Source organism: Pristiophorus japonicus, chromosome 1 (genome assembly GCF_044704955.1).
Source record: "Pristiophorus japonicus isolate sPriJap1 chromosome 1, sPriJap1.hap1, whole genome shotgun sequence".
NCBI classification, from domain to species: Eukaryota; Metazoa; Chordata; class Chondrichthyes; family Pristiophoridae; genus Pristiophorus; species Pristiophorus japonicus.
The window spans coordinates 133,400,985-133,419,791 of NC_091977.1; the positions used below are offsets into that span (position 1 = coordinate 133,400,985).

An 18,807-nucleotide genomic window follows, 5' to 3' on the forward strand; every position below is an offset into this window, starting at 1 on the left:
TTTGTTCTACAGCAATAGTGCTGAAATTTCCTGGGAATCTCATTAGAATATAGCCAAATATAAAATGGGTGTAAATCAGTGTTAAAAAAAAGAGAAAAATCAAAACAAAGTTTCACTCTAAAGTATTAAGTAAAAAGAACCCAACCATTTTTCTCTTGCACTACTCTCCATTTTAAAAACATTTATAGACAACAGCAATAGTTCGAACACTTACCAGCAATGAAATCTGTCCTTCTCTGACTATATTTAAAATGCTTTTAACATTTTTTGCTTCTTCACTCCTCTCTTCAAGTCCTCCCATGTTAATCCCATTTTTATTACTGTTTCCTTCTTCTAGTTTGCTCCCTGTTGAGGTTTGTAGAGACAATGTCCTTGCTCGAAAGTTTGGCACTGTACTGCCAACTTTGTGTCCATGTGAATTAACAAACAAACTTGAAGTTCTGCTGGTCAATTCTTTACCCTGGGCTTCAGATTCATGCACTGCATCACAGTTGTCTGGTGATTGGGAATTATCCAAGCTTCCAGTTGCATGCCTGTTGTTGTTTGTGACAACTGTTATTGCTTTCCTCAACTCCAAACTATTTACTGGTGACAGAATGCAAAACTGAGTCAAGTTGGTTGGCGAATTTGCAGCCTTCACTGTTGAACAGATCCTGCTGCCATCATCTCTCATGCCCATGTCTGAGCGGTTCTCTGAGGGAATCTTTGTGAAAGGACTACATCTCTGGGAAGGAATATGGCTTAATTTGATATAAGGCACATCCAAAATTTCATCCATATCCAAATCATAGTGCTCAAGTTCATCAAGCAAAATGCTGGTGCCAGTGTCTTTGATCTTAAAGGGCTGCCCATTGTTGTGGCACAAGGTATTACATGGATTTGGATTTTCAGCATCATCTTGCTTTTTGTAGTCACCCTTGAGTTCATGCTGCTCAGTATCTGTGTCATTTTCAGGGTTTTCTGGTTGGTGCTTGAGAGGTGAAACTCTTTTCACAGGTCTGAATTTACTGTACACATCTGTGGTGCCTTTGGCTTTTATTCCACTGCCAACTGATGCTGTACCTCCAGAAGGCCAGTTTGAACTAGGAACTTAACATTGGATTAAAATCATTAATACACAAAGCATTTCAGAAACTGTTGTTCGAATAAATCCATTCCCACACAAAGAACATTAAGCTCCCTCCCCTACCCTTTCTGTACACGAGTCTCTGGGCTAGAAATTAAATTTTTGGTCACAGCGGTACTTTTCCGCCAAAAATGGTTCCGAGGTCTAACATTCAGGATAAAATGCGGCCAGCGGTAAAAATTGTTATTGCACGAGGATTCGCGGCGCAAACTGCGATCCTCACCAACTTTAGTCCGAGGCCAATACCGCTGCAATTTCGACCTATGGAGGGCTGAAAACACCTCAAACTAAATTGGAAAAAAGAAAAAAAAAATTCACAAAACATTTACAAGACACTTATCTAGCGAATTGCTGCAAAAGAATTAATAAAAACTTTAACTTACCGTTTTTGCTGTTCTAAGGGCAACACAGGTTTTTCACGGGCGTTTTTTTTTGTCCTATCTACGGGTGCGGTGCGAGCCAAATTTTAGGCAAAAGCACTTTTTTTGAGTCTTGCACGCCGGCGGTCTGCTCCCCAGCGGGACTTAAAAACCGCCAGTGCAAGACGTCACCGAATTTCTCGGTTCGTCGCTTTTTTGATGAAAAACCAGGCGCAAGGTTGGGGAATTTCCAGCCCATTGACTTTAACATTACTAAAAAAGAGATCATTCAGCCCACCGTGCCTCTGTCGATATAGACCAAAGTTTCAATTTAATACAATGCATGTCAGAAATATTTTATACATTAGATATCTGCAATATTTAAACTCTTGGAAAATCACAGAAAACATGTTCGCTCATCCAGGCTGGTGGCCACTAACAAAATAACTTGACCAGCAGCAACACTGCAAACTGCATCAAAAGTTGACTTTGTTACATTTATGACCCAACCATCTCGGCCTTTATTGCAAAGGAGATGGAGTATAAAAGCAGGGAAGTCTTGCTACAGGTATATAAGGTATTGGTGAGGCCACACCTGGAATACTGCGTGCAGTTTTGGTTTCCATATTTATGAAAAGATATACTTGCTTTGGAGGCAGTTCAGAGAACGTTCACTAGGTTGATTCTGGAGATGAGGGGGTTGACTTATGAGGAAAGGTTGAGTAGGTTGGGCCTCTACTCATTGGAATTCAGAAGAATGAGAGGTGATCTTATCGAAAAGTATAAGATTATGAGGGGGCTTGATAAGGTGGAATGCAGAGAGAATGTTTTTACTGATGGGGGAGACTAGAACTAGAGGGCATGATCTTAGAATAAGTGGCCGCCCATTTAAAACAGAGATGAGGAGAAATTTCTTCTCTCAGAGGGTTGTAAATATATGGAATTCACACCTCCGAGACCAGTGGAAGCTAGGACATTGAATAAATTTAAGACAGAAGTAGTAAGTTCTTAACCGATAAGGGGATAAGGGGTTATGGGGAGCGGGTGGGGAAGTGGAGCTGAGTCCATGATCAGATCAGCCATGATCTTATTAAATGGCGGCGCAGGCTCGAGGGGCCGTATGGCTTACTCCTGCTCCTATTTCTTATGTTCTTATGTTATCTTATTCTTTAGACTTGCGTGTCGCAACTGTATAAAAAATACAATCTTCAGAAATTATTTCCAATTGAAACCAACGTAAAGCCACACAATAGAAAGAGAAAAACAAATAAAATATTGGATTTAATTTTTTTTTAAATCATAGATTTGCTATTAAGGATTTTTGGTGTCACTGTGTGGGCTGTAAATGAAAAGGGCCAACCCAGTCTGTTATGTGGGTTAATGGCATTTAAAAAAACACTAACAGACCATTGCTCTGTTAATAATCCATTCAGTATACTAGAGTAATGGTGTACAATATACCCTCTCTTTTTTTTTCTGTGCGGTCCCTTTAAATTTGCTGCATGCCTAGACAGCGGCTGCACATACATGGTATCCTTTCCAGTGGCAACAGCTGGTCAGTGGCTGCACGGTCGCGCATCTCAGGGGAACGTTGATGGTGCCGTCGGGTTAATTACTAACACACCACGCTAGTTCTGAATGTGGAGTATGTTTACCACAACATATTTTCGTGGACTTATGCTAAAATTATCCAAGTTACAGTGATATATTTAGCTTTTGAAAAATAGTTTGTGATTAAAATACAATTGTTGCGTCAACATTAATGGATGTAGCATGAACAAATTAGTGATGGAGAGAATACTTCCACAGATTTCTCACACATGAACAAGGGAGCAATAACCATAATTCTAGGTCCGAATGGATCTTGCACATTTATCTACTTAAATGCATAAAAAATACAGTATTGTATCTATTTTTACAGCAGATACAAGAACGAATGAATTGTCTTTTTAAACTTAGCCTCAAATTTTTTATCAGTTTTCAACTAAAACCCGAATCTAAATACTGTAATTAATGTATTAATAGGCACTTGCCGATTGAAGAAAACTTGTTAATCAGGTTATGGACAATGAATATATACTTTCTTATATTCTCATAACTTATAATTTCTTTAATAGAAAAATAACGCAGCTTACCAAACACCTAGAAAAGTTAAAACTTAACAACAGACTGGTAACTTAACACAAGGAATCCATTGTGCTTTTTAGATCTACAGTATATAAGAGCTAGGGTTCACAGGGCTGTGCTTTTATGTTGGTTTTATTTACATGTGAAATTCTTTCCAAGTGATATTGAAAAATGGATGCCAGATGTTTCCCAGCTGTTTTATACTGACAGGAACCATTAAAGACCTTGATGCAGACAAATCCTGTCCGGAGTTTATGAAAACAATCCCTTGCAAAGGCAGGTCTAGACCTTCAAAAGTTGTCAATGTTTTGGACTTTCTATTATGCTAGCATCATTCTTTACCCTATTGTATACCAAATGTTCAAAGAAAATCTTTAAAACATTCCTTCTGTGGTAGAATAATTAATTGTTCCGTAAAAAAATTGCTTTGCAATCATTAATAAGTGTGATACGTTTATGACTGGAGTACAATTTTATGGTAGGGGCAAAGTGGTCAAGTCATTTTGTAAAACAGCACTGTCATGAAATGGGACCAGTATGAAAATTCTAACTGGATACATCTCCTTGCTCCCATATTCTTTTGTTCTTAAATTGAATAAACAATAACTGAAAATACAAAAGGCCCTTTTGCTCTCCACCAAAAGAAATTAAACCTTCGCTTCTGCACAGTACTCTGTATTGAAAAGACTTATTCTTATTTCTAGAGATCAGTATAAAAGGTGATACTAGTTGAAGGAGTTACCAAAGTATCAAATTGACATATACAGTACTTTAGAATAGCAACAGTGCTTCTCGATGCATGCCATTACTTGTATTACAGATTGTGAACAGGAGTAATGTCATAAATTCAAAATTCTTTCTACCGCTTATTCTCCAGTCAAGTTTTTGCAGCTGTTAGATTTAAACCTTCAACATAAATAAAGTAGCTCAATAGTTTTGTAGACAAGCACTTCAAAGCTTAACACCATAAAAAAAAGCTTATTTGAGATCAAACTCCATTTAATGTTAATTATCATTTCATCATCATAGGCAGTCCCTCAAAATCGAGGAAGACTTGCTTCCACTCTAAAAGTGAGTTCGCAGATGACTGTCCAGTCCAATATGGGAATTACAGTCTCTGTCACAGGTGGGACAGACAGTGGTTGAAGGAAAGAGTGGGTGGGTAGTCTGGTTTTCCTCACGCTCCTTCCGCCATCTGCGTTTGGTTTCTGCATGCTATTGGCGACGAGACTCGAGGTGCTCCAGCTCGAGGTGCTCTTCCTCCACTTAGGGTGGCCCTGGGCCAGGGATTCCCAGGTGTTGGTGGGGAGGTTGCACTTCTTCAAGGAGGCTTTGAGGGTGTCCTTGAAATGTTTCCTCTGCCCACCTGGGGCTTGCTTACCGTGTAGGAGTTCTGAGTAGAGCGCTTGCTTTGGGAGTCTCGTGTTGGACATGTGGATAATTATTATTTATTATACTGATCTTTAAAATTATTCCAACAATTTTTCATGCAACTAAGACCAATGAAAAATCGGGTTTTTGATTATTCTTGTATTTTAACCGATGAACTATATATGCATGTCAGCATATAGAATTATTGGAGAAAAGAACACTGGTCTCTAAATACCACGAGAACATTTCACATTGGACAGAAGGTGGTGTCATTGCACAAATCTTTAAAACATTTTTTTTTTAAAGTACATGAATAAAAATAACCAGACAACTTATTTTTAAGTTAAGGTGAACTATTGCCTATTAATCACGGCATAGAATCATAGAAGTTTACAGCACGGAAGGAGGCCATTTCGGCCCATTGTGTCCATGCCAGCCAACGAGAGGCTATCCAGCCTAATCCCACTTTCCAGCTCTAGGTCTGTAACCCTGTAGGTTATGGCACTTCAAGTGCACATCCAAGTACTTTTTAAATGCGGTGAGGGTTTCTGCCTCGACCAACCTTTCAGGCAGTGAGTTCCAGACCCTCACAACTCTCTGCGTGAAGAAATTTCCCCTCAAAGCCCCTCTAAACCTTCTACCAATTACTTTAAATGTATGTCCCCTGGTTGTTGACCCCTCTGCTATCCGTTATATCTAAGCCCCTCATAAATTTATACACCTCAATGAGGTCTCCCCTTGGCCTCCTCTATTCCAAGGAAAATAAACCCAGCCTATCCAATCTGTCCTCATAGCTAAGATTCTCCACTCCCGGCAACATACTTGTAAATCTCCTCTGTACCCTCTCCAGTGCAATCACGTTCTTCCTGTAATGCAGTAACCAGAACTGGACGCAGTACTCCAGCTGTGGCCTAAACCAGTGTTTTATACAGTTCAAGCATAACCTCCCTGCTCTTATATTCTATGCCTCAGTTAATAAAGGCAAGCATTCCGTATGCCTTCTTAACCACCTTATCTACCTGGTCTACGACCTTCAGGGATCTGTGGACATGCATTCCAAGGTCCCTTTGTTCCTCTACACTTCTCAGTGTCCTACTATTTAATTGTATTCCCTTTCCTCGTCAGCCCTTCCCAAATGCATTTCCTCACACTTCTCTTGATTAAATTCCATTTGCCACTGTTCTGCCCACCTGACCAGTACATTGATATCTTCCTGCAGTCCGCAGCTTTTTTCATTATCAACCACACAGCCGATTTTAGTATCATCTGCAAACTTCTTAATCATTCCCGCTATATTTAAGTCTACATCATTGATGTATACCACAAAATGCATTATATTTTAGCAAGTGAAAAGGTCACACAAGTATCTGATGCTAAAATATCTTCATATAATTTCACAATGTTCTTCCAAAATGCAGTGGGGCATTTTACATTTTTTGTTGCAAATAGATAATGTTAATTATTGAGAAATCTGCAGGAAGATGTCCCGCCTAACTTTTCAGCAGCATTGAGCAAGAACCACAACTCAGAAGCTCTACAAGCGAGTTATGATCATCTTTCTGGAAAATGTAACTGGAAAACTAAAGTTCTTCATTAATTAACATTTTGCATTTTGTCCTCATGATACACCACAGCTTAGCCAACAACTGGTCAGGGAAGCTACCATGCACAGCTAATATTGAGCATAGTAACAGATTACAGTCGAGTGACTTTCCTGGTGATTTTCGTACATGTGCGACGTCCATCCGGACTGATCCATGGCAGGGGCGTCCAGAAACCGAAAAATGTTCCGAAATCCAGACTCCCCTTCCCCCCCCCCGCCCGACCTCGACCTTGCATAGCTTTGCCGTGCTGCAGCCTGACCTCTGGCCGCCCAACCTTCCTTGGCCTGACCAACCTTCCCCGGCCTGGACCAGACCTCGCCCCGACCTCAGGCTGCCTGATACCGTTGCAGCCCGACCTCCCCCAGCCCAACCCTGCCTCGGCCTGACCTCCGGCCGCCCGACCTCCCCCGGCCCATCTGAGCCCCCCGGCCTCGGTATGACCGATCCCCCCCACCGGTTTTGGCCCGACCCCCCCTGACATCCTGTGGCCTGACTGACCCCCCCACCCCTCCCACCCCCCCGGATCTCTGGCAGCCCGACCGACCCCCAGCACCCTGCCCGACTTCTGGTGTCACCCCCCCACCCACCTTCCTCGGTCCAGGCAAAGAAGTTCCTGTAATCCGGAACGGCCTCGGTCCCGAGGTTTCCGGATTTCGGACGTCACATCTGTACCATCCAACCGGAAAAGATGGAAAGATATTTTAACAACAATTATTAAACCAGGATAAGAGAGTGTATGAGAAAAGATAACAGATAGCGTCATTAATAAACATATAAAAAGAGTAAAAGGATAGTCAAAGGAAGGATGATGCTGATTGGAGACCAGAAAGGAAATCTTATTGTGGAGACAGAGGGCATGACTGAGGTACTAAATGAGTACACTTTGCATCCGTCTTCATAAAGGAAGAGGATGCTGCCAATGTAACAGGAAAGAAGGGGGAGAGGGGTGGTGGTAGAAGAAATTGGAAAGTATAAAGATAGATAAAGAGATACTTAAAAAGTTAGCAGCGTTCAAACTGGAAAATTTACCCAGTCCAATTTGGATGCATCTTCAGTCACCGAGGGAAGCAAGGTGGAAAATGCAGAGGCTCTGGCCACAATCTTTTGTGCTTCCTTAGATGTGGCAGTGGTGCCAGAGGACTGGACGGTGTCTACGCTGTATATGGAGTGTTAACCGAAACTCTGCCTTTGACTCGAGTGTCCTCGACTCCATCCCGCAGCATGCTACCGGCTAGCATCTCAGCAAAACCCCAGCCGTACACGAGGTAGAAAATGCCAACCATTAGCTCAACAACAAGGCAACGGGAGCGGATAGAATCCCTGCTGAGGCACTAAAGTATGGCGGAGAGGCACTATTGGCACGAATGCATCACCTCATCTCTCTCATCTGAAAGGAGGAGAGCATGCCGGGAGATCGCCGAGATGCAATAATCGTGACCGTCTTTAAAAAAAGGGGACAGCGACAACTAGAGGAATCTCCATGTTATCAGCCACTGGAAGGGTCGTCGCTAGAATCCTCCTCAACCGTCTTCTCCCCGTGGCTGAGGAGTTCCTCCCGGAGTCACAGTGCAGATTCCGTCCACTAGGGGGTACAATGGACATGATCTTTATGGCACGACAACTGCAAGAGAAATGCAGGGAACAGCACCAAACCTTGTACATGGCCTTCTTTGACCTTACAAAGGCTTTTGACACTGTCAACCGCGAGGGAATATGGACCTCCTCCTCCGTTTCCGCTGCCCCCACAGGTTTGTCACCATCCTCTGTCTGCTCCACGACGACATGCAAGCAGTGATCCTGACCAATGGATCCACCACAGACCCAATCCACGTCCGGACCGGGGTCAAGCAGGGTTGCGTCATCGCACCAACCCTCTTCTTGATTTTCCTCACTACAATGTTCCATCTCACGCTAAACAAGCTCCCCACTGGAGTGAATCTAAATTACAGAACCACTGGGAACCTATTCAACCTTCGTCGTCTCCAGGCCAGATCCAAGACCGTCCCATCCTCTGTCGTCGAGCCACAGTACGTGGACGACGCTTGCATTTGCGCACAGTCAGAGACTGAAGTCATAGTCAACATCTTCAGTGAGGCGTACAAAAACATGGGCCTTACACTAAACACCCATAAGATAAAAGGTCCTCCACCAACCTGACCCTGCCACAGCACTGCCCCACAGTCATCAAGATCCAAGGAGCGGACCTGGACAACGTGGACCACTTTCCATATCTCGGGAGCCTATTATCAGCAAGGGCAGACATCGACGACGAGGTTCAACACCGCCTCCAGTGCCCAAGTGCAACCTTCGGCCACCTGAGGAAGAGAGCGTTCGAAGATCAGGCCCTCAAATCTGGCACCAAGCTCATGATCTACAGGGCTGTAGTGGTACCTACCCTCCTGTATGGCTCAAAGACGTGGACCATATACAGGAGTCACCTCAAATCGCTGGAGAAATAGCACCAACAATGTCTCAGCAAGATCCTACAGATCCCCTGGGAGTATAGATGCACCAATGTTAGTGTTCTCGACCAGGTCAACACCCCAGCATTGAAGCACTGACCACACTCGACCAGCTCCATTGGGCAGGCCACACTGTTCGTATGCCTGACACATGATTCCCAAAGCAAGCGCTCTACTCGGAACTCCTACACGGCAAGAGAGCCCCAGGTGGGCAGAGGAAACGTTTCAAGGACACCCTCAAAGCCTCCTTGATAAAATGCAACATCCCCACCGACACCTGGAAGTCCCTGGCCAAAGACCGCCCTAAGTGGAGGAAGAGCAACCGGGAGGCGCTGAGCATCTCGAGTCTCGTCGCCGAGAGCATGCAGAAAGCAAGAGCAGGCAGCGGAAGGAACGTGCGGCAAACCAGACTCCTCACCCACCCTTTCCTTCAACCACTGTCTGTCCCATCTGTGACAGTGATAGAGAATACAAGCAAGTTGTTAAGTTGGGAGAAAACACAGAGAGGAGTTAGATTGCGAACATGTGAACTGGCACGATGCATTAGGCCATCAATCACACTTGACATCTCAGGACTTTGGGCTGAGAGCCAAGCATGGGTTAACAACACATACTGTTGAGCCAATAGTATCAAAGAGGGCGAGTTCATTGTTGTAAGTTGACCCAGTATAAATTCAGCCATTTTCAGACATGTGCTGCCAGTGTAACAAAGACCTGGAATTCTGCCAAGGATCTGTTGCTGCTGCTAAAATAAAGTTACTTTAAACCTACGACCGGATTTCGAATCTCACTGAAAATTAAGAGATCTAACAATTTTTGGCGACACGAACAGGATCGCTGAGGGAGGAAACTGAATTTTGGACATCGGACCTACATACTGAGGTAAGGACTCCTCTTTATAAAAGTCCTGGTCAATTGTCTAAATTCACCCCCCCCTCTATGCGATTCTGAAAGCCTCCGGTTTGCGAACCCTCCGGTTGGTAGTCGGCTCGAGGTCCCATATAGACTTCTAACTTCGGTGGTGTGTTAGTTAATTAATTACCCGACCCACTGACCCGGCTGGAAAGCCGACGACTCGAAACTCCAGTAAAGAAATCGGTACTATGGCAGCAGAAGATAAGAGCCAAGAATTGCCTACAACTGTTAAAGGTGGGCACCACCTGAGGTTTCGATAGACGAAATCCTCCGACAGTTGAAAGAATACATAGAGCAACAATTCGACTTATCTAAAACCTGTATCAAGATCAAACAAAAGTACGGTACCTCCAAAAGACAATGGTCCTTGGACGAGATCAAAAGGGTCTGGGGAAAAACGACCCGTATGAAAAATAAAGAATAAACCAGATGGTCCCGAGCCGTTATGGGACAGATCAGACAACGGAATGAAATCATGACACGGTCCCAACGTGATAGGAACCTGACCAGTACAAAGGACCAATTGTAAGCGGTTTGTGAACAACTAAGACAGAAAAAACTTGAACTTGAAAAGCCGGAAGCGGAAGTTAAAGACCTTAAAGGTGAAATAAGGATGTGGACTGTCTTTTAGACACAGGGGTGGAATTAACATGCTTACCCCTACAATATGGAGACTCTTTGCCGTTGGATGGTAGGGCACGTACAGCCTATGGAGTTGGGGGCCATAAAATGGAAATTAAAAGGACAACACCGGTACTTATAGGGCTGGGTCCACATGGACTAACCACGCCGGTCTGGATAGGTCCAGTAGATCAACCCCTTTTGGGAATGGATGTCCTAATCCAAGTAGATTCATCATTGCATTTCGAGGATGGTCGGGTGACATGGTCAATTAGAACTCTGAAGAAAGAAGAATGGAAGGAACATCCGATATGGGCTAAAGATAAGAACGATTGTGGCCTACTCCAGATGAAGCCTGCGTCATTTACCGGGACCAAGCCTCCATGCACTAAACAGTATCCCATCAGTCCAACTGCCATCGCGGGAATCCTACCTGTTATTCAGCAATTGGAGAAACTAGGGGTGCTTATTAAAACGCATAGCTCCTCCAATAGCCCCTTCTGGCCGGTACAGAAATCTAATGAGACTTGGCGTTTGACCGTCGATTATAGGAAAGCTAACCAGTGTATTGATCAAAAAGCTACTTTGGTCGCAGATCTCTCCACCATTTTTAATGCCCTCAAACCGGAACATAAATATTTCTCGGTTATAGATATGGCCAACGGATTTTGGTCGGTGCCTCTGGCACCAGAGGTTCGACAGTGGTTTGCTTTCACTGTCCAAGGACAACAGTATACTTTGACCCAGTTACCGCAGGGTTTCCACAACAGCCCTACATGGCTTTACAAAGCCATTTGCGGGAATTACCTCCCCTGTCATCCAATATGCAGACGATATCCAGCTAGCTTCAAACACGGAAGAACAGCATGAACAAGATCTACGAGCTCTGCTGGACCACCTTTGACTGAAAGGACATAAAGCCAGCATCGACAAAGCACAAATATCCCAAAAAGAGGTGTATACCTGGGACAAAAGATTTCACAAGGAAAGAGAGAACTTATCCAGGATAGAACTGCAGCCATTCGGGCTGCTAAAAAAACCACCAGGATTCAGGAACTAAGGTCTTTTTGGGATTGTGCAACTTTAACAGAAATTGGATTGACACCTTCACACAGCTGGCTCAGCCATTGAATGATATCTTAAAGGGGAAACGTGCCTCTAAAGAAGCCATCACCCTCACTAAGGAACAGCAAGAGGCCTTCCTGAGTTTGAAAAAGGCCTTGGGTTCGGCACCGGCTCTGGGAATCCCCGACAATGGTAAGTCATTTACCCTGTTTGTCCATGAGAAAGAAGGATACATGACAGCTATACTGATACAAGAACATGGGGATCGGCAAAGACCTATTGGCTATTATTCGTCAAAACTGGATGTGGTAGCCCTCGGATGGGGAAGTTGCCAAAGGGCCATGGAAGCTACATGTCGAGCGGCAATGATCACTGCGGGTCTAGTCCTCGACCAAAAGCTGATTGTCAAGTGTCCCCACACACTTTGCTGTCTATGAATAGAATGTCTCAGATGACGGCAGCTAGATGGACCCGTTGGACAGCAGTTTTGGAAGCTCCTAATCTCCATATCGTCCGGGCCAGCCCAGTTAATCCCGCAACTATGCTGCCGATGTCAGAATCGAGGGAGCAAGAGGGGGGAGAATGTGAAGAGCATGACTGCATGGAGATTTTAAAAGAAACAGAAGAAGCAGCCTTAGCAGCAGAGGAGCCTCTGCACAACCCAGACCTCATCCTGTTTACAGATGGTTCCTCCTTTGTTGACAATGGTACCAGAAAAGCAGGATGGGCAGTTACAACCTTATATGAGGTAGTGGCAAAAGGATGTTTACCCTCAGGAACGTCAGCACAACAGGCCGAGTTACGGGCCCTGTCAGATGCATGTCGAATAGCAGAAGGACTGACAGCTAATGTCTACACAGATTCGCATTATGCTTTTGGAGTCGCTCATGACTTTGGTCTGTTATGGCGGAAAAGAGGATTCCTCACTGCTGCTGGTACACCTATCCGAAATGGAAAAAAAGTCCGAGACTTACTAGAGGCCGTACAATTACTTCAGGAAGTGTCCATCCCGAAGTGTAAGATCCATTCCAAGGAAAATACCACAGAAGCACAGGGAAATGCCCTAGCCGACCAGGCAGCTAAAGATGCCATCTCACAGGGCGCTCCCCCAGAAGAACCAACACAGTCGTGCAGATTGAAAGCACTCAGGGCTCTGACACGAGACCTTCAAACAATGCAAGGTGAGTGCTCCAGAGAGGAAAAATGGACATGGGCTGAGGCAGGAATTAAGCTATGCGAAGATGGTGTCTGGAGACAAAGTGTTACCGACAAGCCAGTCACGTCACAAGCGCTTATGCCTTTTTTAGCCCAACAGATCCACTCATGGGGACACTTGGCCTCACAACAGATGACGGCACGGTTCCAGAAAAGCTGGTGGGGTCGGGGATTTAAAAAACACGCCCAGCTGGTAGCAGACCGCTGTGTGGTCTGCCAGAAAAATAATTCTGGACCTATCACGGTAATGCCCCAACTGAGGCCCCCTGCCCCTGTCGGACCATTCCAGCATCTGCAGGTTGATTATATATCTCTCCCTCCATGCCAAGGATACACTAACATTCTTGCCATGGTCGGCAGATTCTCCAGATGGGTAGAAGCTGTCCCAACTAAAAGAGCCACAGCCAATCACACTGCAAAGGTCTTGTGTAAGGATTACATTCCCTGATGGGGAGTCCCGAATAGCATTGAAGTGTGTTCCCTGATCTGAGTCACAGGTGCTGTCTGCCAAGAAGTCTGTAGGTTACTGAACATTACGTGGGATTTACACTGTCCTTATCACCCACAATCATCAAGACAAGTAGAGCGAATAATTGAACTCTGAAACAACGGCTTTCCAAATATCATCAAGAAGGAACACCATGGCCTCAGGCACTACCAATAGTGCTATGTAGCATTAGGGCAACCCCAAACAGAACTACAGGTCTAAGCCCATTTGAAATTATAACAGGAAGCCCCATGTCGCTGCCAGGAACTATCGATTTACGGAAAGCTGATGTTCACTTAATGTGACACTTTGTTATCATACTGTCAGAACCTAACCAATGCGATTAGTTCTGTTTCCCGACAGGTATCGGCAGCTTGGGGTAATCCACCCGAAGGAGGACACGCCATCATCCTAGGAGTCTGGGTTTATGTGAAAAAGTTGCATAAAGAACCTTTGGGTGCCAAGTGGGAGGGACCTTACCAAGTGTTATTGACCACCCAGGCAGCTGTTAAAGTCCAAAGAAAGAAAGCCTGGTCCCACGCCGCACACGTTAAACGAGCACCCGTAACTGAAGCTGAAATCTGATAAGGACAATTACTTCTTGCCAAAATGTATAAATTTACTGTACTACTGACTGTAGGTATTCTAGGCATTTACCTACTTCTTACTAGCCGACCCTTTGCACCAAAGGGAAATAGTAGAGTACCCTGGGAATTACATGTAAATACTTTTTTTTACATATGTCATACGTTTATGCCAAACAAGATAACATTTCTAGTTGTTGGGTGTGTGCACATATTCCTATTCACTCAAAGGGAGGGATTCCCTTGAGGCCAATTCCCTTGAATATCTCGGAAATGGCTGAGTGGATAATTAATCAAAACAAAACAGGCAATGCGTTTCAGGATACGGAAGACTGGCCACGTAAATGGAAGTCAGTAGGTTACAATCTGACTACCTTTGAAGGGGGTACCAACCGTGCTACAATAATTCCAAACGGCCCCCATTTTTTGTTATCACTAATATAACGGGGGTAGGAAGACCGGGGGGAATCGTTCTGTCTGATTAGAAACATGGCGGGGGGCCAAAATATGGGGTATAGTAACTGCTCCCGGAATTATAATATAATCAAGCCACGGAACCGTCCAAACTGGACCGATGTGGGGGTTCTTAACGTAACGGGGATTCTGAATAAAACAGATGAAAAGGCCTGGACAGGCCCCGGAGTGTTGCTGACAAAGAAACAGCTAACATTCATTGCCTAGAATAGCACTTATTGGGTGTGCAGCCACAAGGCCTACCCTTGGCTGCCCCAGAATTGGAAGGGATCTTGCTATTTAGCCTACATTGTGCCATATATGCATCATATAAAGTCCCTGTCAGGACATTTACGACATCCTAAGAGAGCTATCACAGAAACAGAAAGGTTCTTTGCCATTCTGGTCCCCAGGTATGGGACCGCCAAACTGGCAAGGGAATGCATTTACATGGCATCCATTGTGGAACAGGTAGCCAATGATACCTCAGAGGCCCTCAATGCAGAAATGGTAGCAATCCGCACAGTAGCCCTACAGAATAGAATGGCCCTTGACTACATCCTGGCTGAAAAGGGAGGTACTTGCACCCTACTCGGAACTGAGGGTTGCACATATATCCCAGATAGCTCCAAAGAAATTATCCACTTAGCGGAGCATATCCAAAAGGAGGTAGAAAAACTTAAGCATCATTCACTTTGTGGAGCGGGGCCACTGGATGGCTAGATTCAATAGGAACTTCATTGGTGAAAGGTTTAATTGTATTTGTTGTAATTATTTTACTTGTATATTGTTTGTTTATGTTGATTAAATGCTGTTGCAACCAGGCGGCTGTAGCTGCTGTCCCGCAGGTGAGACGCCTAGCAGGTCCCAGCAGACCATCTGTACGTGGCACAGGGGTATGTTATGTTTAAGGGAAGGTTGTTTACTGGTTGAATTAAGATATTGATTTGGATTAAATTGGAATGAGGTTAATTAACCTACTAAAACCAGACTTTCATTGTGGCCACGATGGAATTCTGGTTGGTGTAAATTTGTGTGGAAGCTACTAGTCCGGACATGTGGCGAAACACATCAACAAATTTTAGAAGGAAACTCTGTTAGCATGTATGACATTATTTTGTAGAATGTTTAACCAGTGATATCTGATGTTTTATGATTCAGTTTTTGAAAGAATCAAAGGGGGGATTGATAGAGAATACAAGCAAATTGTTAAGTTGGGAGAAAACACAGACAGGAGTTAGATTGCGAATGTGTGAACTGGCACGATGCATTAGGCCATCAATCACACTTGACATCTCAGGACTTTGGGCTGAGAGCCAACCATGGGTTAACAACACATACTGTTGAGCCAATAGTATCAAAGAGGACGAGTTCATTGTTGTAAGTTGACCCAGTATAAATTCAGCCATTTTCAGACATGTGCTGCCAGTGTAACAAAGACCTGGAATTCTGCCAAGGATCTGTTGCTGCTGCTAAAATAAAGTTACTTTAAACCTACGACCGGATTTCGAATCTCATTGAAACTTAAGAGATCTAACAGACAGAGACTGTAATTCCCGTATTGGACTATACAGTCACCTGAGAACTCACTTCTGGAGTGGAAGCAGATTTCAAGGGACTTCCTATGATGATGATGATGATGATGATGGGTTGCAATGTTACACCCCTATTCACAAGAGGGACGGATAAATCTTGCAACTACAGGCCAGTCAGCCCAATGTTGGCGGTTGCTGAACAAGTGGCGGCCGCTCGCTTCTGCCTGTTTGCAGCGTGTCCCACAGCAGCCGCCATTTTGGGGAGGTTGGTCTTGCTGCCGATATTTAGGTAAGGCAGATTGTGACCACAATGAGTGTGCAATGCTGTTTTGACACACAATCTGCCATTTTCAACATTGCCGCTCCATTTAATGCCCAGTCCTAATCATGACCAGCATCTTGAAGGATGCCCCAGCAGCACTATTTAAATAGATCAACAACTTGCAGCTGACATGCTTTTTCAGATCTACCGGCTCTGTCTAAGTTTGTGTGAACCGTTTGGAATTTTCTCAAGTTATTTAGTTGCTGAGATGACAGGGAGTGTTGCTGCAAGTGAAGAATGCTTTGCTCCTCATTTAAAGGGTTCTATTCACACCACTTGCTCCCAGTCATGTGGGCTCTACTTGCAGTCCCAGTTGTCAGTGGTGGCAGAAGGGAGGTGGCAGCTAGTATATCCCCATTCCGGACAGGCTGTCCATGAGCATCTCATCAGACTCCGGTTCCAGTGAATGAAATCCCAGCTCCCCGTTAGTCACCACTTCCCCATCTTACAATCCCTCGGTCACGAACATCACAGTGTCCGCCTGGGCATAAAGCTAAAATGAGAGCCATTATATAACACACATTACAAACAAAATTTATAAATTTATCAAATTCAAATCAAAGAACAGAGTCAACTAATCACCATCGTGTACTCCCTTATTGTTGATCTTTCATGTGCCTTTTCCTATTCCAGTGCTCCTACGAAGTGCTCCCAAGCATTGCTGGTGGAAGGCTGCTGACCTTCAATGGGGAAGGTTGCTGACCTTCAGTGGGGGAGGCTACAGATGGCCTTGCTCCGGCTCTAGAACGCCCAGCTGTAGACTGCACCATCTCAGCATGGGCGGCAGCAGCCTGGGCTGACTGGATGACAGGCAACAGCAAGGGCACTGATGGAGTGGCAGTGGTGGGAATACAATGTCATCCTGAAAGAGGACACAGCAGGGTTTTCCTCCATGGAGCCACTGCCGCAACACGTCAGCATTCCTAACCATCTGTTGGAACACAGATTGCTGGACTGCTGTAACACCCGGCAAGTCCCTTGCCAGATACATAAACTCAACCACGATGGCAGCAGTCTGAGCTTGCATGGCAGGAGAGCAGTCTGCGCTTCTAAGATGTTGAGTCGCTTCTGCATGTGCTGCAATGGAAGCTGCGAGATCGCCCATTACACCCAGTATCATGGTTGGGTCCACAAGTGCTCTAATAGAGATGCCCATCATTTCCACCCTGGGCTCCAAGCTCTGCGCAAAGCCCCATGCAATGTTGGAGCCAGACACCTCCATGCTCCTTCACACTGACAAGAGGCTGTCTGGCAGACTTGCCATTGCACCAAACATTTCCGTGTGCATGACCATCACCCTTCTTTTGAAGGCCATGCCATCGAGGTCATCATCTGAGTCCTGTGCAGCAGAACTCGTGCACGATCTCGCTCTCCGAGGAGCTGGCACCTGAGCTACCCTTTCCCCCCTGGGTGAGCTACAGCCCACCCATGCCCGATCACACCCCACATGCAAATCCTGCCATTCGAAAATATGCACAGTCCCATTTTCTGAGCTGTTGTTTGTGAGTGTCAGATGCAGTGTCTTCGTCTCCTTCTCCTCCTCCATCACTCTCCCCTGCAGAACTTCAGGGACAGACTGGGCTGTTGGCACTTCTTGGGTATTTGAAAGGAGAAATGCACAAGAGTCAAGTTGCGGTGAGGGCGGGGTGGGGGGGAAGCAAGATATTCATGCATACACCACCATCAGCAGCTTGTAAGTGAAAAGAGATTGTGGGATGAGGAGAAGAAAGTGTGATGTGAGAAGAAGGATAAAGTCATCATCAGCAATGCTTTCTATTTACCCACCCTCACAGACTCTGTGACTGCCCCTCTACTTATTGCAGGCACCGCTTCCTCCAGGTCTGTGAGATTCTCAATTCTGGCTTGCACTCCACCCATCTGCTGGTGCTCCCGGCGGTTGTGCGCCACCTTGACCTGCAAGAGAAAGGGAAGTGTGACAGTAAGTGTGGTGCAATGTGCCTGCCATGGTGGAATAGCTGGCAGTGTGTGCAAGGTGTGAGATGTGGGTGTGAGTGATAATTGTGTGTGGGTGAATTGAAACTATGATTGTGAGGTACGAGTGGTAATCGCTAGAGATTGTTGGTAGGTGAGTGATGGAAGTGGTGCATCAAGCAGTGAAAGGCTTGTGTGGTGCAGATGGTGGGATGGCATTTGATAATGCATTCACTCACCTTGGACCTAGTCGTGTGAGATCATTAAACTTTTTGCGGCATCAGATCTGTGTCATGGGACAACACTCTTCGCAGTGGGGCCTTGAGCAACCTCCTTACAGAACCTTGTGTTAAGCCTTGAAGGCTTCTGTCCACCTGCAGGTAGAGGACCTCACAGTGTTTTTGGACCCCTGAGGCGGGTAGAGGACCTCACAGTGTTTTTGGACCCCTGAGACCAAGACCTCCAGCGCTGCATTAGAAAATCATCTTTGCCCTTCTCCTCAGCTGTTGGGCCATGGCTTTGTTCAGACTGACAATGAGGTGTTTCTGCAACAAAGCACCTCCCCTTTAAGTAGCGCAGAGAGCTTAGGCCAAACTGTATTGGCCCCCCTATTGAGCGCTAAGACAATC

The 18,807-nt window shown here is 45.2% G+C and overlaps 1 protein-coding gene across 1 annotated transcript in view; it reads right to left on the reverse strand.

The window, feature by feature from the left end:
- Positions 1–18,807, reverse strand: part of sncaip (synuclein, alpha interacting protein) — a 114,465-nt gene that overhangs the window by 76,906 nt on the left and 18,752 nt on the right. Inside the window, exon 2 of the mRNA XM_070862567.1 lies at positions 215–1,089. Within this exon, the coding sequence (XP_070718668.1) occupies positions 215–1,089 (875 nt within the window). The remainder of the gene's footprint in view (positions 1–214; positions 1,090–18,807) is intronic.